Here is a 22,706-nt window from a genome sequence, read left to right on the forward strand (position 1 = left end):
ACTTATACTTAGTACTAGTACATATACTTATACTAGTACATATCTTTAAAAGAAAACACTTGTTTGTGCTTTTTATCTTATCCGGCACCGGATATGATATGAATAGACTATAAAAATGTGGAGTCATCAATAGACTAATGAATCCCATAGCCTACACAAGTCTCCTTGTGTTGCCTTAGTTTACTCACGGGAGTGACGGTGAGGCGGCAAACATCAAAACCTTCGATGTTTGCCGCCTCACTCTTTGATAATCACCGCCACTCGGCATGCTCGATCAAATTCTTTGAAGTTTTCCGCCTCACGGGCTACACATCAAAAGATTTTATTTATTGCTTCTCGATTATTCTAAACTAGTTTATTCCAGATTATTCCTTCATTTTGTCTATATAAGCGGGTGGATGGCCTTAAAGTTAGTTTAGTTCTATTTGAGCTACCGAGGTTATAACTCAGGCAAGCGATATCCTAGCGAACGGCTAGAGCCGTCAACTTGCTTTGTGAATTTGTGTGCATCTTGAGTGGTTACTAACTATAGTTTGTTATTAAGTTTATTGAACGAAAAGTAAAAAAAATGATGTCTGGTGGAAAGAAACGAAAAGTAGATACAGAGGGTCGCCAGTTTCAAGAAAAATGGACTGAAGAATTATTTTTTATCTTGCACAATGGTAAGCCTGTTTGTTTGCTTTGTAATGAATCCATTTCAGTAATGAAAGAATTCAATATAAAGAGGCATTACTCAACTAAGCATGCTACACAGCACTCACTGACAGGACAATTAAGAACAGACAAAATCCAGAAGCTTAGAGCAAATATTGAAAAACAGCAACAAATGTTTCATAAACAAAGAACACAACTTGATAATGTTGTGAAAGCTAGTTTTATAGTTAGCTCAAAATTGGCAAATGCATTAAAACCATTTGCTGAAGGAGAATTTATCAAGGAGTGTATGTTAAAAGTTTGCGGTGTTTTGTGCCCTAAAAAGAAAAATGAATTTGAAAAAATTAGTTTGTCAAGACGAACTGTTGTTCGACGCATAGAAATGATGGCTAATGATATAAAAACAACATTGACTGACCGTATGGCTGGTTTTGAATCATTTTCCATAGCATTAGACGAGAGCACCGATTTGTCTGACACAGCTCAAGTGGCTATATTTATTCGAGGTATTGATAAGGAGTTCACTGTTACTGAGGAATTGCTAGCTTTACAGCCGCTAAAAGCAACCACTACAGGAGAGGATATTTTTAATGAAGTTCAAAAGGTATTCACAAGTTTTGGCCTGCCATGGTCAAAATTAATTGGAGCATGTACTGATGGTGCACCTTCTATGATCGGCTTACGAAAAGCTTTCATCGGAATTTTGAATGAAAAAGCAACAAAAAGATGATTTGATAGTCCTTCATTGCATTATCCACCAACAGAACTTGTGTTCTAAGTCCATTCGACTCCCCAATGTTATGAATGTGGTAGTAAAAACCATCAATTTTATTCGATCCCGAGGGCTTAACCATCGTCAGTTTTTGGATGAAATATCAGCTGAATATAACGACGTAACATATTATTGTGAAGTCAGATGGATGAGCAAAGGAAAAATGTTGAAACGGTTTTACGAGTTTAGAAATGAGATAGCAGACTTTATGAAAATAAAAGCTAAGCCACTATCTGAATTGAGTGACCCAAAATGGATATGTGATTTAGCATTTCTGGTCGATCTTACAGGCTATTTGAATGAAAATACCTAGAAGAAGACAATTTTCCGCAGCTTAGAAAATTCGCAAGAAGATTGATTTCTGCGTTTGGCAGTACTTATAAATGCGAACAGTTCTTTTCATTGATGAAAGTTAATAAATCAACACATCGTACAAGACTGACTGACGATAATTTGGAAAATTCTTTACGTCTTTGTATCAGTGGAATTCATCCAAATATCGATGGATTAGTTTCCCAAATTCAAGCTCAAGTGTCTCATTGATTTCAGTGTATTTAACTTCTGTAGTTTATAACAATTGCAAATGTAACTATTTAATTATAATGTTGTACAATTTTTTAAAATTTCATTTTGTTATTTTAATAAATACAATAATCACATTGTCAATATACACATGCATGATAATAATTAATACATAATACAATAATAACATTGTCGTATTATTTCATGTTTAATATCTATCGCAAAAAAAATATTATCACTACTTCAAAATGCACTAAGTACTTTTAAACGCGGCCCGCGAACGTTTTGCACGCTAAAGTTTGGCCCTCAGCATGTCAAAGGTTGCCCATACCTGATATAGATGATCGTTAAATTAATTTAAAATGGTACTAGGTAAGTTAGCTACTGTTTCCGAAATTAAAATCAATTCCAAATTCTTTATATTTTTGTTGAAAATATTGGTGGTTTTGTTGAAAAATCGAAAATATTTTCAAGGTCAAATTCCATGATTCCGAGTTTAAATACTGAAATTCTTCAATATTTTGCTTCAATTGGTTTTCAAATTCTGCATTTTTTTGAATATTATCAGTCTTACTAGGTCCTTGGCTACTACAATGCAATATGCCAGTAGAATGCAATCTAATAATATTCCCGAAATCTCCTGCTTTTATTTCTTGGTGAATTAGAAGTCTCTTAAAGGTATTTTCAAATTGACATGCAGTAGGATTATTGTTGAATCCACCTCTACTTCTAATAGCACCAAAAAACAGTTGCAAGTGGTCTTGTGCAAATTTATAAGTAAACAAACATTTTTTGAATTAACACATGTTTTATAAAACATGTTTTTCTTCCAGAATTCATTATATTTTAATGATAATATGTAATTTTTGATTTCATTCAATCTAATTAAAAATAATATGTTTTGTTGCTAGGCTAAGTGGTTTTTTAAATATGTATTTTGCCAATCTATTACGAGAGTGGAAAAAATCAAATAAATCATTAAAACAAATTCAGCTGTAGCACCTGCATTATGGAAATATGTATTAATATCCGTTCTCGATAAATAAAGAAGCGCGTCTGCTGTACGTTTACTTAAGATTTGAGATGCCAATTTAACTTTCATTTTTTCCTTTTCATAAAAAATATGTTTTAATTTTTGATCCTGCTCTAAGTCCTTCATTATCTTGAGGTCTTACTAACTCTAAGTATTTCCACTCAATGAGATCATTGCTACCATTCTGTAGAGTTTTGTAAGTAGCTAAACAATTACGAACTAATTTAACCATAATATGACAGGGATCGGGAAATATGAAAACCTTTTCTTGGGTGATGGATAGTTAAAAAATGTTTTTTAAGAATTTAAATTCGAAAAATCTGCCCCTAAAGACTTAACCATTTGCCAATTGGCTGCAGCATCATCAAATGTCATTGACAAAACTTTTACCCCACTTATATGAATAAATTCAGGGCATTTTTTCACTAAATTAGCTTTTTCGCTACCACATAGTCCTTGCAAAAAAAGTAACCGATAGGTATCTTCCATGATCCATTTACTGCAACTAACATGAAAACTAACACCTCCTTTGATTCGGGTAATTCATTAGTATTCATGTTTGTTCCAATTTCGAAATATCCAGTAAATTTTTTCCCTGTCCGTTCAACCTGTCTTCTTATTGCCATTCCATCCAAATTAAATTGCATACAATTTGCACATTTACAAAATTCTTTTGATTTTTATTTTAAAGCAGTTAAAGCTTCTTTACTCTATCTTCGGGAACCATCCACAGTTTGATACCATTTCGAAATGGTAACAATGTGTGGTAATGATTTATGGAATGAACAAAATTATATGCTATTGGAGAATAGAAACTTAAGGTTACAGAAAAAGACCTTAACTCTGGAGAATACTTTTCTTCACTTCCTACTTTCAGCATTCTTTTAAAAATCTCATTACCGCTGCCTGGAATGGAAGCCTAAAAATAGAAATTATGGCTGTATAAATTTTAAAAGATCAACTTTTATTTTAGATTAGAAGGAAATTACTTTGCTTTTAATCAAAATTCATCAAACATCAAAAAGTGTGTTTAATTTAAATGAAGCACAACAGTCATAGAAATAAATTTCTAAGTAAACTGTTCATAAAAAAGCCATGAGCAGCAGAGCTCCATCACGAAAGTCGAATTTTTCGTCGAATGAAGAATCTAACTAATAAACAAACAAATCTTTCCATAAAATGAATTTCTTGGAAATGATATCAATTCTCAATCTTATTTCTTTATATGGAAAATTTGCTATTCCTCAATAACTTTTTATTTCACAACTTTCTCTCTCGAATAAAAATTCATAATTTCAATAGACCCGGTGGTCTCGAACCCTCTTGTTCAATTCCAATTGACAACAAAGAAAAAATTGTCATAATGACAAGAAATTTCGAAAATGGGAAGTAAAAAAAAACACCCTAGCAACGATCATACCTGTATTATTTATTAAATAGGAGGCGGTCCAGCTCAACAATTACAACGATCAAAATGATTTCGGGCGTTTTGTGCTAGAAGAACTGAAGAAGAAAACTTTGAACTTGAGAAAGACAATTCTTCAACATCACCCCTACTTGCATGCGAAGTTCAAACCCTCTAGTTAAACTTTTTCTGGCCAAAAAATAAGAAAATATAACAAAAATGACCATAAAATGGAGAGGGGTGGAGATGGAAAGTTTTGACCTTGGACAGGAAATCATCTCGCAACTAATTGAACCTACACGTGAAATTTCATTTTTCAGTCGCTTTTCGTTTGACCTGGAGAGGTGAGCAAAGGTCAAAAACCACTTTTTTTGCACTGCGACCCTTCGAAATATTCATTTGTTTTCAACCAAACACTAATAACATCAATCCGCCGCCAAAAAAGCCATGTATGCTAATTTTGAACCAAATCGGACCCATAGCAATTGCTCGAGAGACGAAAATAAGATTTGTAGCTTAAAATATATATATATATATATATATATATATATATATATATATATATATATATATATATATATATATATATATATATATATATATATATTTGAAAAACTATCATAATCGTGTTCAGGAGGTCTCAAAACATGGAAAAAATGGTGTGCCCCCCATTTTTCTTCTAGTCATGCCTACCGTAATAGTCTAATTTTTCCTTGAAAAATTCGACTAAAAATCTTTCAATTATAAGAAAAATTTGATTACTGTCAACATTATAGCTTCTCTCTTTTAATAGTTTTTGCTGTACTGTAATCTAAAATGTTTGACTCATTTCCTTCATAATCATCACAAGAATTATAATTTTCTTTCTCGATGTTTTACTTGTCATTAAAATTGTGATTCTAACCTCTCAACTAATTCTGCCTTATTTCCACCTTGAGGACGTCCAAGACATTTTAACCATCGTCTTAATTGAATACAATTATGAGCTTCTACCGTTGGATGCACCATCTATTAATTTTCTTTTAATTTTATTGGTTACAAAAGTGATACAACTTGTTGCCCGGCCATATTCAGAAAAAGTGCCCGAAACTATCATGTTTGCGCCGTTTCAAAATGGCGGACGCGCGTGCGCTGAGCAAACCATTAAAAGGCCTATATATTGTCCCTAAGTCGGTGAGCTACTAATAATTCCTATCTGCATTTTAAGCAAAAATGAGACTATGTACAATAATCTGTAAAATTTTCTTATGGATCGAATAGAAATAGCGCCAAAATGCTAAAAAATTCAGAAATGTACATTTGTATTCTAATACCTCCTATTTATACTGCGCATGGCAATATCTTCTATTTGAAACCGTAATGGCAGTTACTGTGTAGAGTTTGATGTGACTGTTTCTGCTAAGGTAAGTCAACAAAATGACTTTTTGGACTTAATTGGTTATTGGCCTGAATGTTATGCACATTAGCTACTAACTGTATCATTATAGTCTGCTTTTTGTGAAGTTTTTGAGATGCTATCTAATGTAATCACTGCGAAAAGCACTTAAATTAATTGTCGTTCAGATAGGTGATACTTCTTTCAAACAGTTCGGGTAACTTCTGTTTTGTTAGTTGAAGATAGATGTTAGATGATTGACTTAGACCCACTGGATATAGAATCTGTGCCCATCATACACAGGAACTTGAATTTCCCAACTGTGATAGACTTATGTCAATAGTAATAAAGAATCAAATGAGACTACGAAAGACTGTGATATTAGTCGTTCCTTCACTTAATTTTCAAACGAGTGCCATAATGTTAATGCTACAAACACTGACTGTGATAATGTGAGTCACTGCCTCACTTCACTTTCTAATGAATACGATAATATGATTAACAAAGAAGAAAACGTCACACAACACAACATATTATTATTATCAAGCATCGATAATTTTGCTATTCAAAACAAATGTGAAGCCGGTACATCTAAAGAAACTGATAAAGATAATGCAGATTATATTTCTGAAACTGACATTCCTGAAACTGATTCTTCTTCTGAAAGTGAGTACGTTACTGAGACCGAAAACGAGTATGGAAATATGAACGAAGGCCGAAAAAGATGCAAGAATGGCAATCCAGAAAAATGGGGAAAAAAAATAGAACAAAGAAGATGATAATGACATGATAGGCGTATTTAGGTTACACTCGCTCAAGAGAAGGAAAAGTGAAACATGATACAATGAGATGTGCCAGAAAACTTGGACGTTGTGCGTCAAAAAAATGTGAAACATCGAAATTCTGCAGCAAATTTTCAGAGAATACAAGAAACAAAATATTCTCAGAATTTTGACATGACATGGGATCAAAGAAATTTGCTTCATCTCATGTTTCTCGAATTGGCACTAAAAGGTGCACAAAAAGTAGCGATGAAAACTCTAGGAGACTGGAACCTTCGTATATACTCTAAATGATGGAGAGAACACCTGGACTGTATGCAGAGAAATGTTTCTGAATACACTTGCTCTAAAATCTTTCACAGTCCAGAGTTGGGTTAGGAATTCAGTGCTAGCAATGCATACCGAAAAGGAAAAATTGAGCCAGTCACGCAGAGAAAATAGCTATAGTGTCCGAAAATCTTTATCTTATGATATTCCTTTAAAAGAATTTTTTGATCAGTTGGCAAAAGTACCTTAACATTATGTACGCAGAGAGTCCACAAAGTTTTTTTTGGATGATGAAATAAAATCATTATCAAATCTTCATGAAATTTACAAGAACTATTGTACGGAAAAAGGATTGCCTATTTCATGCAGAAAAATATTCGAAAGAAAGAGAACTTGGCGCTATTTCGGCCCAAAAAAGATTTGTGTGATCTATGTTGCGAACATAAAGTCAAAAATGTAGAAGATAGGGTTTGGAAAAAACACATTTTGAACAAGAATCAAGCAAGAGACGAAAAAGCTAGAGACAAACAAAAAGCCCAGAATAAAGAACTTATTCTGCTCACAATGGAAGGCAGTGAAAGTTACACCTTAACTTAATGCTAGCAATCTCTATTTTGAAACGAAACTTTGCTGCCATAATTTTACCATCTTTCATTGTGGCACCAGCGACGCAACGTGCTACTGGTTCACTGAAATTGATTCTTTATTGTGTGCCCCAACCTTCGTTTCTTGCTTGTTAGACTATTTAAAACGTCACTGCTTACAAAGAAAATTACCAATTGTAATATTTTCGGACGGATGCACGAACCAAAATAGGAACTGCATTATGTCAAATGCGTTGTTAAATTTTTAGATGTTACATGACGTAACAATAACACAAAAGTTCTTAGAATGTGGTCACACTCAGATAGAGTGTGACTCCGTTCATAGTTGTATCGAGAGAAAATTGAAAAACCGAATCATTCAGTTACCCAGTGATTACCTGAAAGCAACACAGAAGCTCGAAGAAAGCCAAAGTCCTAAGAAGCTTTAATGGTTGATCATACTTTCTTCAAAGATTTTTCTAAAAATCAATTTCTGCGATACTCATCAATCAGACCGGGTAAAAAAGTGGACGATCCGACAGTAACTGATTTAAAACAAATAAAATATACTCCTAACGGTATAATTGAAGAAAAAGGTTTGAAGACGGTGAATGGTCATTTGAGCGATAATAGTTGCCCCTATAACAAATTACCCAAGTCTCAATTCAAACAAGTTACCGGTTTCAGAAAAGAAGCATTTGCAGAGTTTAAAAAGCGTATTAACATCTGATTGTCATGCTTTTTACGATACTATCCCGCATTAATATGCTTTCAAAGTGGATAGTTTCTTTTTTCCATGTTTTCCACTTAGGCTTTTAAATTTGTTTATAATTTTTATGAAGTTATGTTCCATGTTCTGTTGTTTTGTATTTGAAAATGTATTAAAAAAATGTTTTATGAAATTATACAAAGTTCAAATATCTATCCACTACCAAATTTTGTTTTGTTTCCTTGTCACGGTAGAGAACACAATATTGAAAAGAAAATTAATGTTTATTGTGCAATAATACAAAATATGTGACATTCATCGAAAAAGAAATATCTCCTAAGTGCATGCAATTATGTATTTTTAAGTATTTCTTAACTGAATATCATCGGCTATTCCATATTTCAATTGAAAGCGTTAAATAAAAAAAATCTGCTTATAAATAAGAAATAAACATTTAAATAAGTTTTCTGTGTCTCCTGTAAGGTTCGAAATTTGTAGATAGATGGTATTAGTAGCTCACCGACGATATATATTTTATTCTGAAGAACTAGTGGATGAATTGTTTAAATTAATCATGAGAGGTTCTACAGTTTGATCAATAATGTCTAATTCCCACATTTTTTCTTCCTCTTTAATAACATGCTGAATGCATTTTTGCCAGTTTTCAGCAGTAAAGTTTTTTAAAGCTTCGTTTAGTAATATTCTAACGTCCTTTAATTTAAATGTTGCGTTTTTCCGAGCTACTTCGCCTTTAACTTGGGCCCATATCAATTCGATCGGATTGTGTTCTCAATGATAGGGAGGAAGACGAATAATAGTAATTCGGCGATTTCTTGCCCCTTCATTCATTCAAGTCATTGTTGAATGTAATATTTTTTTGTATTAACCAGTTAACAATTTCTTGTTTTCTCCATGACGTCGTAGATAGACTTGTCTCGAGTGGTAACTGGCGTTGTCAAGAATAGTTACAGATCCGGCTGGAATAAGATCTAGTATTGGTATAAAGTATTCCTCGAACACATCTGCATTCGTATCCTCGTGATAATCACCGGTTTTTTTTGTTCAAATAACAGTAGGCCACCATCAACAAAACCACTGTAACTACCAATATGTGTTACTATTAATTGCCTGCCTTTCCCTGCCCTGCCTCTCAATCCTGTTCCCTCCAAGAAAGCTTGTCTAAAATTGTTAACCGTTTTTCCTAAGTTGTGCCCCTCGTTAACCCAAGTCTCGTCCAAATAAAAAATAGTTTTTGCTTCCTCCTGGAGTTTCTTAATCATCCGTAAATAAGACCTTCTCCGTCTTCCAAAAAGGATGCCACAATTTTATCAATTCTAGGAATTTTCTTTTTAAAGTAAAATGAGTGTACTTTCCTGCGGATTGCATATTTGTAATCTTCATCAATGTAAACCTATGGCCTTCCTGACCGAGACTTTGGACCACTTGTTTTCCTTTCCTTAAGAAGTTTGTAGACCGTTGATTTTCCTAGAGCTGTCATCTTACACATACTCGTTAGATCATCCACACTCACTGAAGGGTACTGATATTTTAATGCACCATATATATTTAAAGCCATGACTTTCTCGTTAACAGAAAGAGCGTGCGTCTTCACTTTATGTATCGGAGTATAGTTTTCAAAGGTCGACATATTGGATAGTAACTAAAGTTTTGTGAACGTTTCTGTGACAAACACTGCGCTAGAAATGCAGTGTATTGGGAATTTTCTTTTATAGGACTTTTTCTTAAACTGAAACTTGTCATTAACCGTTTAAGTATACCTCATAATTCAATATTTTATTACCCTCTTGCAAAATGTACCTAATTATCATTTTTCACAGAAAACATTTTACAAATTAACCTGTCTGGTATAGGTATATACTATAAAGGGCATGAAATATTCACCTGTCAACATCATTCCTTTCTTAAAATACCCCAAAGGAATTGTTTTCGCCGATAAGTAAACATAGTTGGAAATGTGAACTTGATGCAATAAATTTCTTAGAAAATAAATGTTGTATTCGTTTACTAACGTTTAATAAAATAAAATAATAAATTATTCTTAAATGTGACTACGGCTATGGTGGCCAGGAGAGGGATTGATTTATTACTCTACACCATTTCCGAATGGAATATAGTAAGACTGAAAACATGAATATTGGGAACGATTCTCCAAAAGATTAGAAAGTGATTTTTATGGTGCTCAGAAACAAATATGGCGTTTCGTGCGAACTCAGCGAAAAGAAATAGCAGAAACTAACAAAATACCTCAAGAAGAATAGGAAAGGTATCTGACAGAATTATTTAAAGGAAATATATACCACAAATAAGAGAAGAATTACATATCAGTTAACAAGAAGTACAAAAAGCCCTTGAAGCTCTGAAAAATAGGTAGTCACCCAGGCAAGACGGTATACCAAACGAGTCATTAAGCATTAAGATAAGGAAGAGATAGTTGAACAACAGCATTTACCAATCTAATCCAAAAAATTATATTGCACTGCAAGGTGGAGAACTAGAACAATGTTTAAGAAAGGAGATAAAAAGTGCCCAAATAACTATAGGGGCATAAACTTATTAGACACAACTTAGAAACTAGTCACAAAAGATATAACAAACAAAATTAAAGCAATTACATCGGAAGAACAACAAGGCTTTAGATCCGGAAGATCATGCGTGGACGCTGTATTCATATTGAGACAAGCAGTTGAGAAATCCATTGAATATAACAAACCAGCATATCTGTGTTTCATACACCTTCAGAAAGCGTTTGACCGCATTCAACTTGAAAATGTTCTACACCTGCTATATAATGGTTCAGACCATCGACAACATCTATTCCGACAACCAAGTCCAAGTCAGAATTAATAACAAGTTGGCAAATGCTCTACCTCTAAATATCCGCATCAGATAAGGTGACTCATCAAGTCCCCTTTTATTCAATATAATATGGACGAAGTTATAAAAAAAGTACGACAGGGCAAAGGGTACCAGATGGGTAACAAACAACTTAAAATACTTTGCTACGCGGAAGATATGATGCTGTACTGTTCGCTGAATCCCTGGACGATCTCCAGAGACTAGTACACATCTTCAACACAGTAGATAATCAGTACAATAAATAATTTCAGCTGAGAAAACAAAATTCATGACAACGTCTAAGATATTTAGGAATAGACATAACGAGCTATGGAGATGTCGAGAATGAGGTGCGACAGCAGGTCGTCAAAACAAAGTAGCAGGATGCCTCAACAACACTATTTGGAAAAATAAACATCTTACAAAAGAAACAAAAAGCAGAATATATAAAATAAAAATTAGACCTATAATGACATACACAGTAGAGACAAGACCCGATACACCTAAGACAAAAATACTACTAGAGACAACGGAAATGAAAGAACTCAAGAAAATAGTAGGAAAAAAACAGTTCTAGACAGAGAAAGAAGTGAAAACATAAGCTAGAAAATGTAATTGACTGGGTACAAAAACGAAAACAAGAATGGAATAGTAACATTAGCAGAATAAGTATTGGTCGACCGAGAAAGATATGGTGTGACAATCTGGATCCAGGAGGCTGAAACTGAAGAAGAAATAGGTTTTAATCCTACCATACAAGAAGGAATAAGAAGAAGGAAATTACAAGGTGTAGTAGTGAGTTTACCGTCTATATGTCTCGAGATATACAATGTAATAGATATTTTATCCAACTCTCATATTTCATTTATGAACATTAGTCCAAATTAAGAAGTAACAGACAAAACTTACAACTTTGACGATGTTTTAAAATAACATTTGTCAATTTCCTTTCCCCTCCCTCCAATTTTCAGAATAAAAGCGAGTAACCTAACCAACTGAAGAATTTATCTAACCCAGATACAATACCTTCCTCAACTTCATTCCTACTGATACGAGTGCAAACCACTTAGAGGACACAAATTATTTGTCGATCTCCAAATAGATTAATAGAACTCCAAAAATACTTCAAATTACCTCGTCGATAATCTTTTCAACCACTTTATCATCTTCAGTGGATTTGCAGTTAAACAATAAGTCACACAGTAGTCTTTTATAATTATTGAACAGCACCTTCAAAGTTGTTTGACCCAAAGATTCGATTCCAGTCGCATTTTCAGTGGGTGCGTCGGCCGGGAAACTTCGTATCATTTTTCATTCTAGTAACATCATCCAATAAATCGTGCATGGTAATCCCACATTTGAATCCAGCTCTTGCAGTAGACATTTCTTGATACATTTGGCTTTAAACTCTCCTCTGAGCTATGCCATGAACATTTGTTTCTTTCCAGGTCTCTTCATACCTAATACCAATTTGTAATACTCCGGAAGCTTTATATATACCGTCCCACGACGAAATAAAACTATCTGTATATGATAAAATACTTATGGTTAAAACATGAAAATATCTACGTTTGGGTTTTCGAATACGATCTTTTTAACTAGAATATTTTCAAAGATGACCGACTTCCGGTTCTATCGGAAGTCGACTGTAACTTTGTTATTTTAAATAGAACACCCTGTATATTAATGCATTTTTGAAATCTACGTAAAATTTTAGTATACTTTTATCTAATAACTTTTTTCTAAAAATGCATACTTTTTGAGTTATTAATTTTTTTGTAAACAATTTGACCCTTGCAGACCCTTATAAATTATTTTTTTACGAGGATACCCTTGAATATATGAAAATGGTTTCTGTTCGATTGCTTTTAGCAAGGTCAGACGTATTTGAATCTATGTTGAAAAATTTTTCATTTTATACAGGGTGCGTATAAAAGTGGTCAAGGTTTGATTTCATAAATATCAAATTTCTTAATTTTACAAATACAACTACCCGGTTTTTTCTATTTTAATGCATTCAGGGGTAAAAATAAGGCAAATTCATGTATACTTCCCTAAACCTTACCGTTATCCAGATATTAAATGTTTTCCGTACATTTTAAGAGATTCAGGTGTGGTCTTTTTTGTTTATTAGAAGAAGTTAAATCACCTCTTGCAGTAGCCACTTTTTGGTACCTTTGGCTTTAAACTCTCCTCTGCCATGAACATTTGTTTCTTTCCAGGTCTCTCCATTCCTAATACAAATTTGTAATACACCGAATGCTTTTAATTTGTGTGTAAACACAAATCAAAACTTGAAACTTTAGACTTGTAATTTTGACCTTTTTCTAAAATCATATCTGTTAATGTAATTTTCTCGAATATTCTGAAACTAGTCAGAAAACCTCCAGTATATTCGATAACTGCATAATTATAGGCAATGGATAAGCTACAAGGGAAACAATAATGCCTTAAACACATGAACAACTCGTTACAGTGTATAATCTAAACATTTGTCGAAATTATTGATGTGAGAAATTTTTTTTCTGTGATATTTTTTTAATAATATCTTTGTTTTAGGGTATAACGGACAAAATTTTTGAATCAGCCTTATTGGGATGTACTGTCGATGATCAGAAAAAAGTTAAAAGACGACTGTACGGCCTTCTCACATACTTTGAAAAAATGAAAGTTGTTTCTTATAATGAAGTGAATTGATTGAAATGAAGATCGTATATTTTCAATTTAAAAGACTGCTTATACATGTTAGTTCACAATACATGAATGTAGGATTTCTCGAAGTATTGATTGTAATAATTTTTGATGTAAATTTTTTTGTTAATTTAGTTTTATTGAGAAAATCTAAGGAGTTTATTTTTCGAAAATCAGATTAATTTGTCGTCGTTTTTTTTTCAAGTATAATTTCGAGATATCTACTGTTAAAAATATAACATGTAGTGTAAAAGTTTTGGCAAAGAAATATTGCATTCCAATTAAATATTCAAATTAAAACTAATTACAGAGAGGTCAGAGTGTGAAAAACTCAATTGTTACTATTTCGATTTATAGTATCGATGGTTAAATTGCGAAGCTCGAAGTCGATTTGTTGAAATTTTATGGGGGGAAGAGAAATTGATTACATTATCAATTTAGTTACTTGAAAAACAATGAAAGCTGCAATATGGCCGTAAGGATTTAAGTTTTTGGAGGAAACCTCATCACTTTGTTATTAACCCTTAAATTCCCATTCTATCTAAATCAACATAACGTCACTTGAGATCAGAACTAGCCAATGTCACATTTCTAAAATTTTACAGGAGAGATTTTTTTGTGTATAAACGAAAAACCTTTTGAAGTATATCACTCTAATTTTTATCCAATCGTCATTGGGGGGGCTAAAATAAAATAGTATATAACACACTTTACCTATTATATAGTTTTTAAAAACTAATGGACATAGGCTACCTAACGCAAGTTGGATACATATTCTATGTCCATCACTGGATATAAGATACTGGGGATTTGGTCTGGATTTGGAAATACATTGGACTATGCAAAATTTTTAAACTTTGCATAGTCCAGTTACGTTTGAGCACACTATATCATTCAAATATGTGGAAACGCCTAAGACTATAAAAGAAAAACAAAACGTAATTGCAAAGAACATTTTAATCACTAATTAATAACACCATTGTATAATACAAACAATTTTTTAAAAAATAGGTATACACAAGGTGCTGAATTAGTTTTTTAATAGTAGTAATAAATACAAAGAAAAATTCCGAAAGAACTCATGATATGACTTACCAATAACACCCTTTTCACAAAGGAATATCAAATGATCGTATTTTTTTTTTGGTAAGTGGGATAGGTTTGTTATACAATGTCTTTAATTTGTATTCATGGGTAACGCTTTTTATTTTTTTCCTACCCTTCTCTAGCAGATTTAAAATTATAAATGACTCTTGTTTATAACTGTATTTCAATAAGATACAATCAGGATGATCCGGAGAAGTCTTCATTATTTTTATTTTGTTCCAGTTGATTTTTTCATTCGCTGTGTCTTTTTCACTATTTATGATGGTTTTCAACGGTAGGTCCTTTAAATCAAAAATTGAATCCTGAGATACTTCGTGAACGGTATAATGTTTTTTCTTTTAGCAGTTCTTACCAGTGTGTACCACTGGTCAGGTGTTGCTATCGGAATATTTCTAGCTGCCTTTTCTATTACGCTATGGACGCAATCTCCTTCTGATTGCGTATGACATCGTTCAAAGTATGTATGATTTATAACAATGTTATACTTTTGTGAGACATAGTTGTACAGGGAAAATAAAGTTTTGTTTCTATTCTGCCCTGCACAATTATCAGAGTAGAAACAAAATTCTTTAATGCCTTTAGCAATATGCTCTTTTATAAACATAAGAATTCAGCTTCCTATTTCAGAGGAGCCCCTTTTCGCGACACATTCGTACCACATAAAGCAGTTACAGTCCTTGGAAGCTAAGTCGAACACAGTGAAATTGAATGTAGATAGCTTAAGCTTGTAATAAGCTAGCCCTACCTCTGATTTTGGAACGGGTAATATCTGTTGCAAATCAAAGACAGCCGCACACATTTGAATATTAACTAGGGCCTTCTCTTTGTCAGAATTTTTTAGATCCCTGGCAATATTTTTGTTTTGAATGTGAATTTGGTGCTCATGTTCTAAATCTATCTTTTCATCTGGTGTAGAGTTTTCGTATTTGTGACAAATATCGCATAAATATTTTTTTGGTTGATGAAATGACAGGTTAAAATCGTTCTTAAAAATGTCCCTGTACATGTTTTCAGTAGCAGGTCGAGAAATGTTGTTTTCCTCACAATAATCAATGTAAAGGGTATACATTTTTGCTATATTTAATGTTCCTGGCAAATGTAAACGAGGAGAGTTCTTACGGCAGTAATGGCTTTCAATAGTCTCGAATGAATTGATATGGTCTTTGACGCTTTGTCTTACAGTTTCATCTAATAGATTGTTTTTTGATGCTCTTCCTCTCCTATCTTCTTTTACCACCCCAGCGCTTCCTAGCTTATTAAAAACTGTTTTCACCACTTGAGCACTTATATTTAATGTGTTGATAAAAAATGTCTTGCAAACTTGGATCTTGGTTTGCTCAATAGGCAAACAATATGTGTAAGTAAATGATCGCCTACTTATAGTTTCAGCAGATTCTTCATTAATTGGTCTTCTGCATTGTCTCATTTTGTTTTTGTACTTAACATACTTTGCTATAAAATCCCTTTGTCTGTTGACGTTTGCTAAAGCCCAGAATTCTTCAAATACGAGAATCCTCTGTTTTTCTGAAATTTTTGTTGTACATTTCATTCGACAATTTTCACACGGTGTTTTTATGCTTCGCCGGGATTGTGTATTTCTTTTCCAATTTGTATAGGACATTCCAGAATTTCGGCTTTTTTTTATTACGTTTCTTTTCCAGTTTTCTGTATTGCGCTTTCTGTTTCTTGATGTTTTTGTTTGCTCATCTTGATTTTTTAGATCAATATAATTATTTTCTTCGTTTTCTGAAGAGGTTTGCTGATAATCAGGATCATGTGAATCGTTGTCAGTCTCGTAGGGATCACATTCTGAAGATGATAACTGTAAATCTATCTCAACTTGCGTTTTTTGTTGGAGTCCACTCGTGGATGGCAATACTTCGTCACATTCGTCTTTTTGTTTTCCAGAACCCTCTATTAGATTTTCGTTAACATCAGAAGTAAGAAAATGGATATCATTATTTACCACCTGTTGCAAGGAACACTGCATTTCATCCTCGCCCATCTCAGATTTTGGATGATCGGGTGCAGCTGAGTCAGGAAGAGCCTATGTCCGTTTAAACTGTTGCACTCTAATATCTCATGTTTATTAGAACTATTTTATGTCCACCGTTCGAAGACACATAGACTATCTGTGGCACTTAGGCTTCTTCTGCACCAAATATTATATCGTTGTGTGACATAGACTTCTAACCAATATTAGATTTGTGCGCCGATCGAGCGCTCTGCAGTTAGACTACTTCTGCACTGAACGCTGGAGTATGAGTTCAGTATGGTGGCGCCAGAAGCTAATTTCGAGAAATTTTGGTCACAGACTAGTTCTGATCTCAAGTGACGATAAACACCCATGCGGGGTCCTTCAGAGACCCCAGCTAAAAATATTATTTTAAATTAGTTTAATTCAATTTTTAGATCAAATAGCTTTAGGGAGAAACAAATTATACATTAGACATTCAATGAAACTTCTTTGAATATTCTGGAGAAGAAAATAAAAAATATATTTAAAATATAACAAACAAATATTAGGAAAAAGAAATAAAAAGTTACCAAAAATCAAAAATAATTCATTATGCTCATTAAAAATTAAAAAAGAATTTAAGCCGATGCGCATTTAGTACATACAATATTTGGTTTGCTTATTCTATGATTTTGACATATAAATTGTTTGCAATTATCGCATCTAGTGTTCACTTTATTGTCACATCTTCTGGGACACTGGAAACATCTTGCCCTTTTTCTGTTTTGGTTCGCTGGTTTTCCAGCAGCTTTTGTGGCACTGTATTCTGCTATCCCACAGTCTCGTAGTGCTGCCTTTGTGTGCTACTTATGGTTCCTATATTGTGCTCTTTTTTCCATATTAGATCCAGCCAAGTCATCACTTAATTGCAGTAAGAAAAGACGTCGCCGGGCATAGTTCTTTTTCTTCCAAATGGGATTTTACTCCATATAAATGACATAAACATTCAATGTACACATGTCTATAATAGAAAAATAACCAATACGGCCATCGAGCTGTCCTCCTACTACATGAATATTCCCTTACAAGTTTATCAGCATTATCAATCCCTCCTTTGGTTTGGTTATAATCCAATATCATGATTGGCCTAGACGTGTAATTTATGGTTGCGAGAGTATCGGGTTTCTTTTTACGAATAGTTCCAAATGAGATTAGATTTTTGGATACTAAATAGTTAGCTAAAGGGACGCTTGTGAAGAAATTGTCAGTAGTTCTTCCTCTCCCAGTATCTTGATATGGTTGTACTAAGTCAGATACCACTCTATAGCCTTGGTTTTTCTCTGATAAATTTCCAGGAAGTTTTCCAGTGAAGACCTGAAGATTGCAAAGATAAGTTTGTACGTCAGCAGCTGCCCATATTTTGATGCCGTATCGACCTGGCTTTGATTTAATGTATTGCTTAAAAGGGTACTTTCCACGAATACTAACCAACTGCTCGTCAATAGTAATATGGTCATATGGCTCAAAACTTTTTCTACAATTGGTAACAAAAAGATTCCATACTTCTCTTATCGCAGCTAATTTGTCATTCTCCTTTCTTTCTGCTCTAGTAGATTTGTTAGATTTGTTAGTAGAAAAAAGTTGAGATTTCCTCAAATCTATTTCTTGATAACGAAGCAGTGAAAAATGCTCTACGAATGGATGTATTCGTGGTCCACATTTCCTTAGTGGATTCTTTCCTACATCGTCTGCTTTTATTAGAATCCCCAAAAAACATTCTAGCTCGTCCCGTTACGTCAGAATAAAGATTTATAGTAGGATTTTTGGAATTGGTAATCAGGTAATCAGAAAAATACACATAGACCAAACATAATACATTAACATTGCTATAAAGGAATAAAAATGTTTAGCCATGTGAAAGATTTTCATAAAATGTCCTGAAACCTTCAGGTACAATTTTGTTCAATTCTTTTAAATGATTCTACTTTCCGGTTTTATTTTTAGTCGCCCGGAATATAGATTAGAAATAATCGAGTTTTCTTTTCGTTTTTTTACTCGCCTGGGTAGCTCCTCCCAGTTGTCCCCATAATTTATTTTATAGTTAATAGTACCATCTAAATTGTAGGCTAGACGTCGAATATCTGTAACTATAGGATCTTTGGTTGTATTACCAGGACGAATTGAAGAATAAATAGTTTGTAAAACTGAATATTTTTGTAAAAAATATAATGAACCCTGTATGTTTTGCCGTTTTGCAAATCTGAACGTAGCAACCAGGCACATAAACCTCTACATTTTTCAGTTTCCTCTCAATACAAGCATGAATTGAGTCACACTCCATTTGAGTGTGACCCTTTTCAAAGAAATATTGATAGATTTCAATTTTCTTACTCTCAACAAAGTTGGTATGTATATACGTTGGTACCCACATATATATACCCACGTACCCACGTCCGACACTGAAAATTATTAGTTTTAGTATCTTGAATTAGATTTTTATTAATATAATCCAGAATGATTGAGGTAAACTCATTGGCAGTCACTCCACCAGCACCTTCATGCCAGATGTAACAGTCTGCTATACCATTAACCATGTAATAAAACGTAAAATTCATTTTATAATACGACGCAGAAACTCGCAATCTTGGTGCCGTCGGACAGCTTTGTACATCCATGGTAAATATTAATGTAGATGAATTGGTCTTAGCGAGTTCGTTTTGAGTTTCTTTCTCAGCCCGAGCCAAATTTTTTTTTGTGATATGTGTTTGATATTCATCTTCTTTGATGGTTCCCGTAGAGTATCGCATTGATCTTTCTTGAAATGAATATTTTAAAATCAAATATAATAATATAATCGCTAAGATGGTTAATGTTATATTACCTCCGTTTAAAAACAGACAGATTTTGTTCATGAAACTCTTGTCTAAATGTGGTATGGTTTAAAGTTTGAAATCTTTGTCGCTCACATTCACTAGAATAAAATATGTACAGATCATTAATATTTTGCCAGTGGGAATCTAAATATAATTTAGCTGTATCTTTACGACAATAATGACTTTCCATCTTGGGCAGTTCACTCAAAAATCTGGTCAGAAATTCTTTGTCTCTAGAAACTGGTCTAATATTTCGATTTTTCTTCTGCGTTGTTGTGTCAATTGTTGGCAGATTATAGCAATAGTTTTAAGAAACATTTTGTTGCGAACTAGTCTTCGCATATTTTCTTTTTTATGATGAAATACTTGAGAGACATTTCTTAGCTTACTTTCAATATCTGAAAATACAGGAAATTTGTTTAATAATTCACAGGAATAGGTTAAACAAATAGTACCAGTGCGATGAAATTTAACAGGAGCAGCATCGACCAATACCGATATATAAATATTTTTTTCACTCCAATCTAAGTTTTGCCCAAAAAATTTCAAATATTGGCTTCCTTTCTTTCTCAGAAAATAATCGGCAATAAAACTTGGATTTTTTGGAAATATTGCAATCACAAGGGGGACCCATTTTCCTTGATTCTTTCTCATTTTTTTTTATAGTTTTTTGTTTCCTTATTTAATTTAATTGAAGTATAATTTTCTCCTTTCATTCATTTCAATTTATTCTTATTAAGTTGAAGCTATTCACGTTTTTTCTTCTAGATCTTTTACGTTTTGGAGCAACAGTTTGATTTGTCTTATTTTGATCATTTTCTGAAATAACATACTCAGAACCACAGTCACTAGGTTCGTTATTAGAATTTTGAATCTCCAAGTCAGACACTCGTATTAATGTCGTATAGTCCCGTATTATTCAAGTCGAGGATTAATAAGGATTCCTCCAAAGGTGATGTTGGCTGGCACCGTGGAAGTAGGCGTCACGCTTTTACTAATATCAGTTATATCATTATCTTAATTTCTTTCAGAACAAGGAGTATTACTGGTTGATGCTTGTTTCTCAGTGATATTGTTCAAAATATTCAAATCATCACCGATGATAAAGCTACTACTGGCTCTTAAATCTGTCACCAGAATATCATTATGACCCTGACCTTTGCCGAAATCATCTTGGGTTTTACTCTTTTCTATTCTACAAGACATTAACATTAACCCCCAACATAATATTTAGAAATCACGGTATTATTAAGTTAATAAACGATTTACCCAGTGATATTTTTGTTAAATATTAAACTCACAGTATATTTACCATGGTTATCTGACATAACTATTTGATTTTATGAATGTTTAGGGCACAAAAACAAACCTTAAGTTGGCTTACCGCGAAATGATTTTTGGCGCGACTGAAGACTTAACCTCACTTTAATTTTCATTAAAAATATACTTAAATGTCAAAACCTCCCAAGTCTACTAAAGAGGTTTCTTTTTTATATATTTTTCATATCAATCTTGCTAGCTTTTGAAAGATGTCACTACAAGTATTAAAAATTATCATAATTATTATTATATTATAATTATTATTATTCATGAACTTACGAGATTTTGCAGTTTAAGTGAATAATTTATTTAAAAAAATTTTCACATCAAAAACCCATAAATGATAAAAATTGACTTACGTGGTTTTGCAATTTTACTATAGGTATGTTTTGTTAGAGACAACATCTGCACAATGAATGCACTTTGTAACATGCTCTTACGTTAAATTATCTGATAATTTCATATGGCGAACTTTTTCAACTTTCCCATTGATTGAGAATTCCATTGCACTTAAATATGCTTAGCAATTCTCTAAGATTTTCTGGATACTGTTAAATTATTCCATATTTTATTTTTTGAACAATACCTTAATAAAAATGTTTCATTTGATCGCAGTAACTGTAAACGTTTTGTTCTCCAGAACCTGGTCTCCTATATTTTTATCGAAAACTGATATTACTCATTTCTTTGTTAGTTCAGAAAGACACAAGTATATATATATATATATATATATATATATATATATATATATATATATATATATATATATATATATATTTCTTATTTCTTAGACCTTTTGATATATTAATGCATCTAAGTGTTCTTGATTTTAGGTCTCTTCTGTTTCAAAATTAGTTTTTCTGATAGTTTTTAAAAGAAAGATAAATTTTGAAGTTTCGACTTTTCTTTAAGTCTTTATCAAAGTATGATATTGACACTGAAAATTTGCTTATATATATTGATCTATAGATCACCTTCATCATGAATATCAAAATAAGGATAAAATCAACTTAGAACTTTGTTCCAATAAGAAAAATTAATTTTTCCTTGTTTTCCACATCTCAAATATATTAAATTTAATAGAATTTACTAAAGAGAGATATAAATTTTACTTAAATTATTTACATCTTTTTTCTCATTTATAGCTTTTTCGTGTATTAGATTCCGTTTCAAGAATTTTTGAATCTTAATAATTGATTTTATGTTTTTTTGATATTTCATGGTTCGTTAATGCAGTTCTATTTTTTTTATCGTATTGATGACCTCTTAGTCTATTTTCTAAATACTGATATGTTTGCCCTTTATAAACAGCGTCACATTTAGTACAAAGCACTTGATATATAATATTACTTCTTTTGTTTTGTTTTAGATTTTAATTTAGTGAAATATTTGGATAATGTATTATGTCCTCTATGACTTATACTAATATCATATTTATTGAAATAATTCGATAATTGTTGGGAAAATGTACATATGGTAAGGAAAAATGTTTTTTATGTTTCGTTTCAGTTTTGTTTGTAAATTGATTGCAGTATCTGTTTATCCTTTTCTTAAATATGTCATTTATAATTTTTTCCGGATAATTATTTTCTTTCAATGCAATTTTTTGAATATCTAAGCATCTAAATTCAGGATCTGATGGTTGGATAGATCTATCAGCCAAACTTATTATCACTGATCTTTTTTATGACATAGTATAACACGAATTGAAGTTTAAATATCTTGAGGACCAAGTTGGTCTGTTCTTATGTTATTGTTAATTTTATATAATGTGACATCAAGAAATTGATTCTATTATT

General features: G+C 32.5%; 1 protein-coding gene across 1 annotated transcript in view; it reads left to right on the forward strand.

Moving 5' to 3' along the window:
• Positions 1-21,521, forward strand: part of LOC130903660 (BAG family molecular chaperone regulator 2) — a 45,007-nt gene extending 23,486 nt beyond the window's left edge. Inside the window, exon 4 of the mRNA XM_057815887.1 lies at positions 13,519-21,521. Coding sequence (XP_057671870.1) covers positions 13,519-13,656 — 138 coding nt within the window. The 3' untranslated portion in view covers positions 13,657-21,521. The remainder of the gene's footprint in view (positions 1-13,518) is intronic.
• Positions 21,522-22,706: the final 1,185 nt, after the last annotated feature.

Source organism: Diorhabda carinulata, chromosome 2 (assembly GCF_026250575.1).
Source record: "Diorhabda carinulata isolate Delta chromosome 2, icDioCari1.1, whole genome shotgun sequence".
Lineage (NCBI taxonomy): Eukaryota > Metazoa > Arthropoda > Insecta > Coleoptera > Chrysomelidae > Diorhabda > Diorhabda carinulata.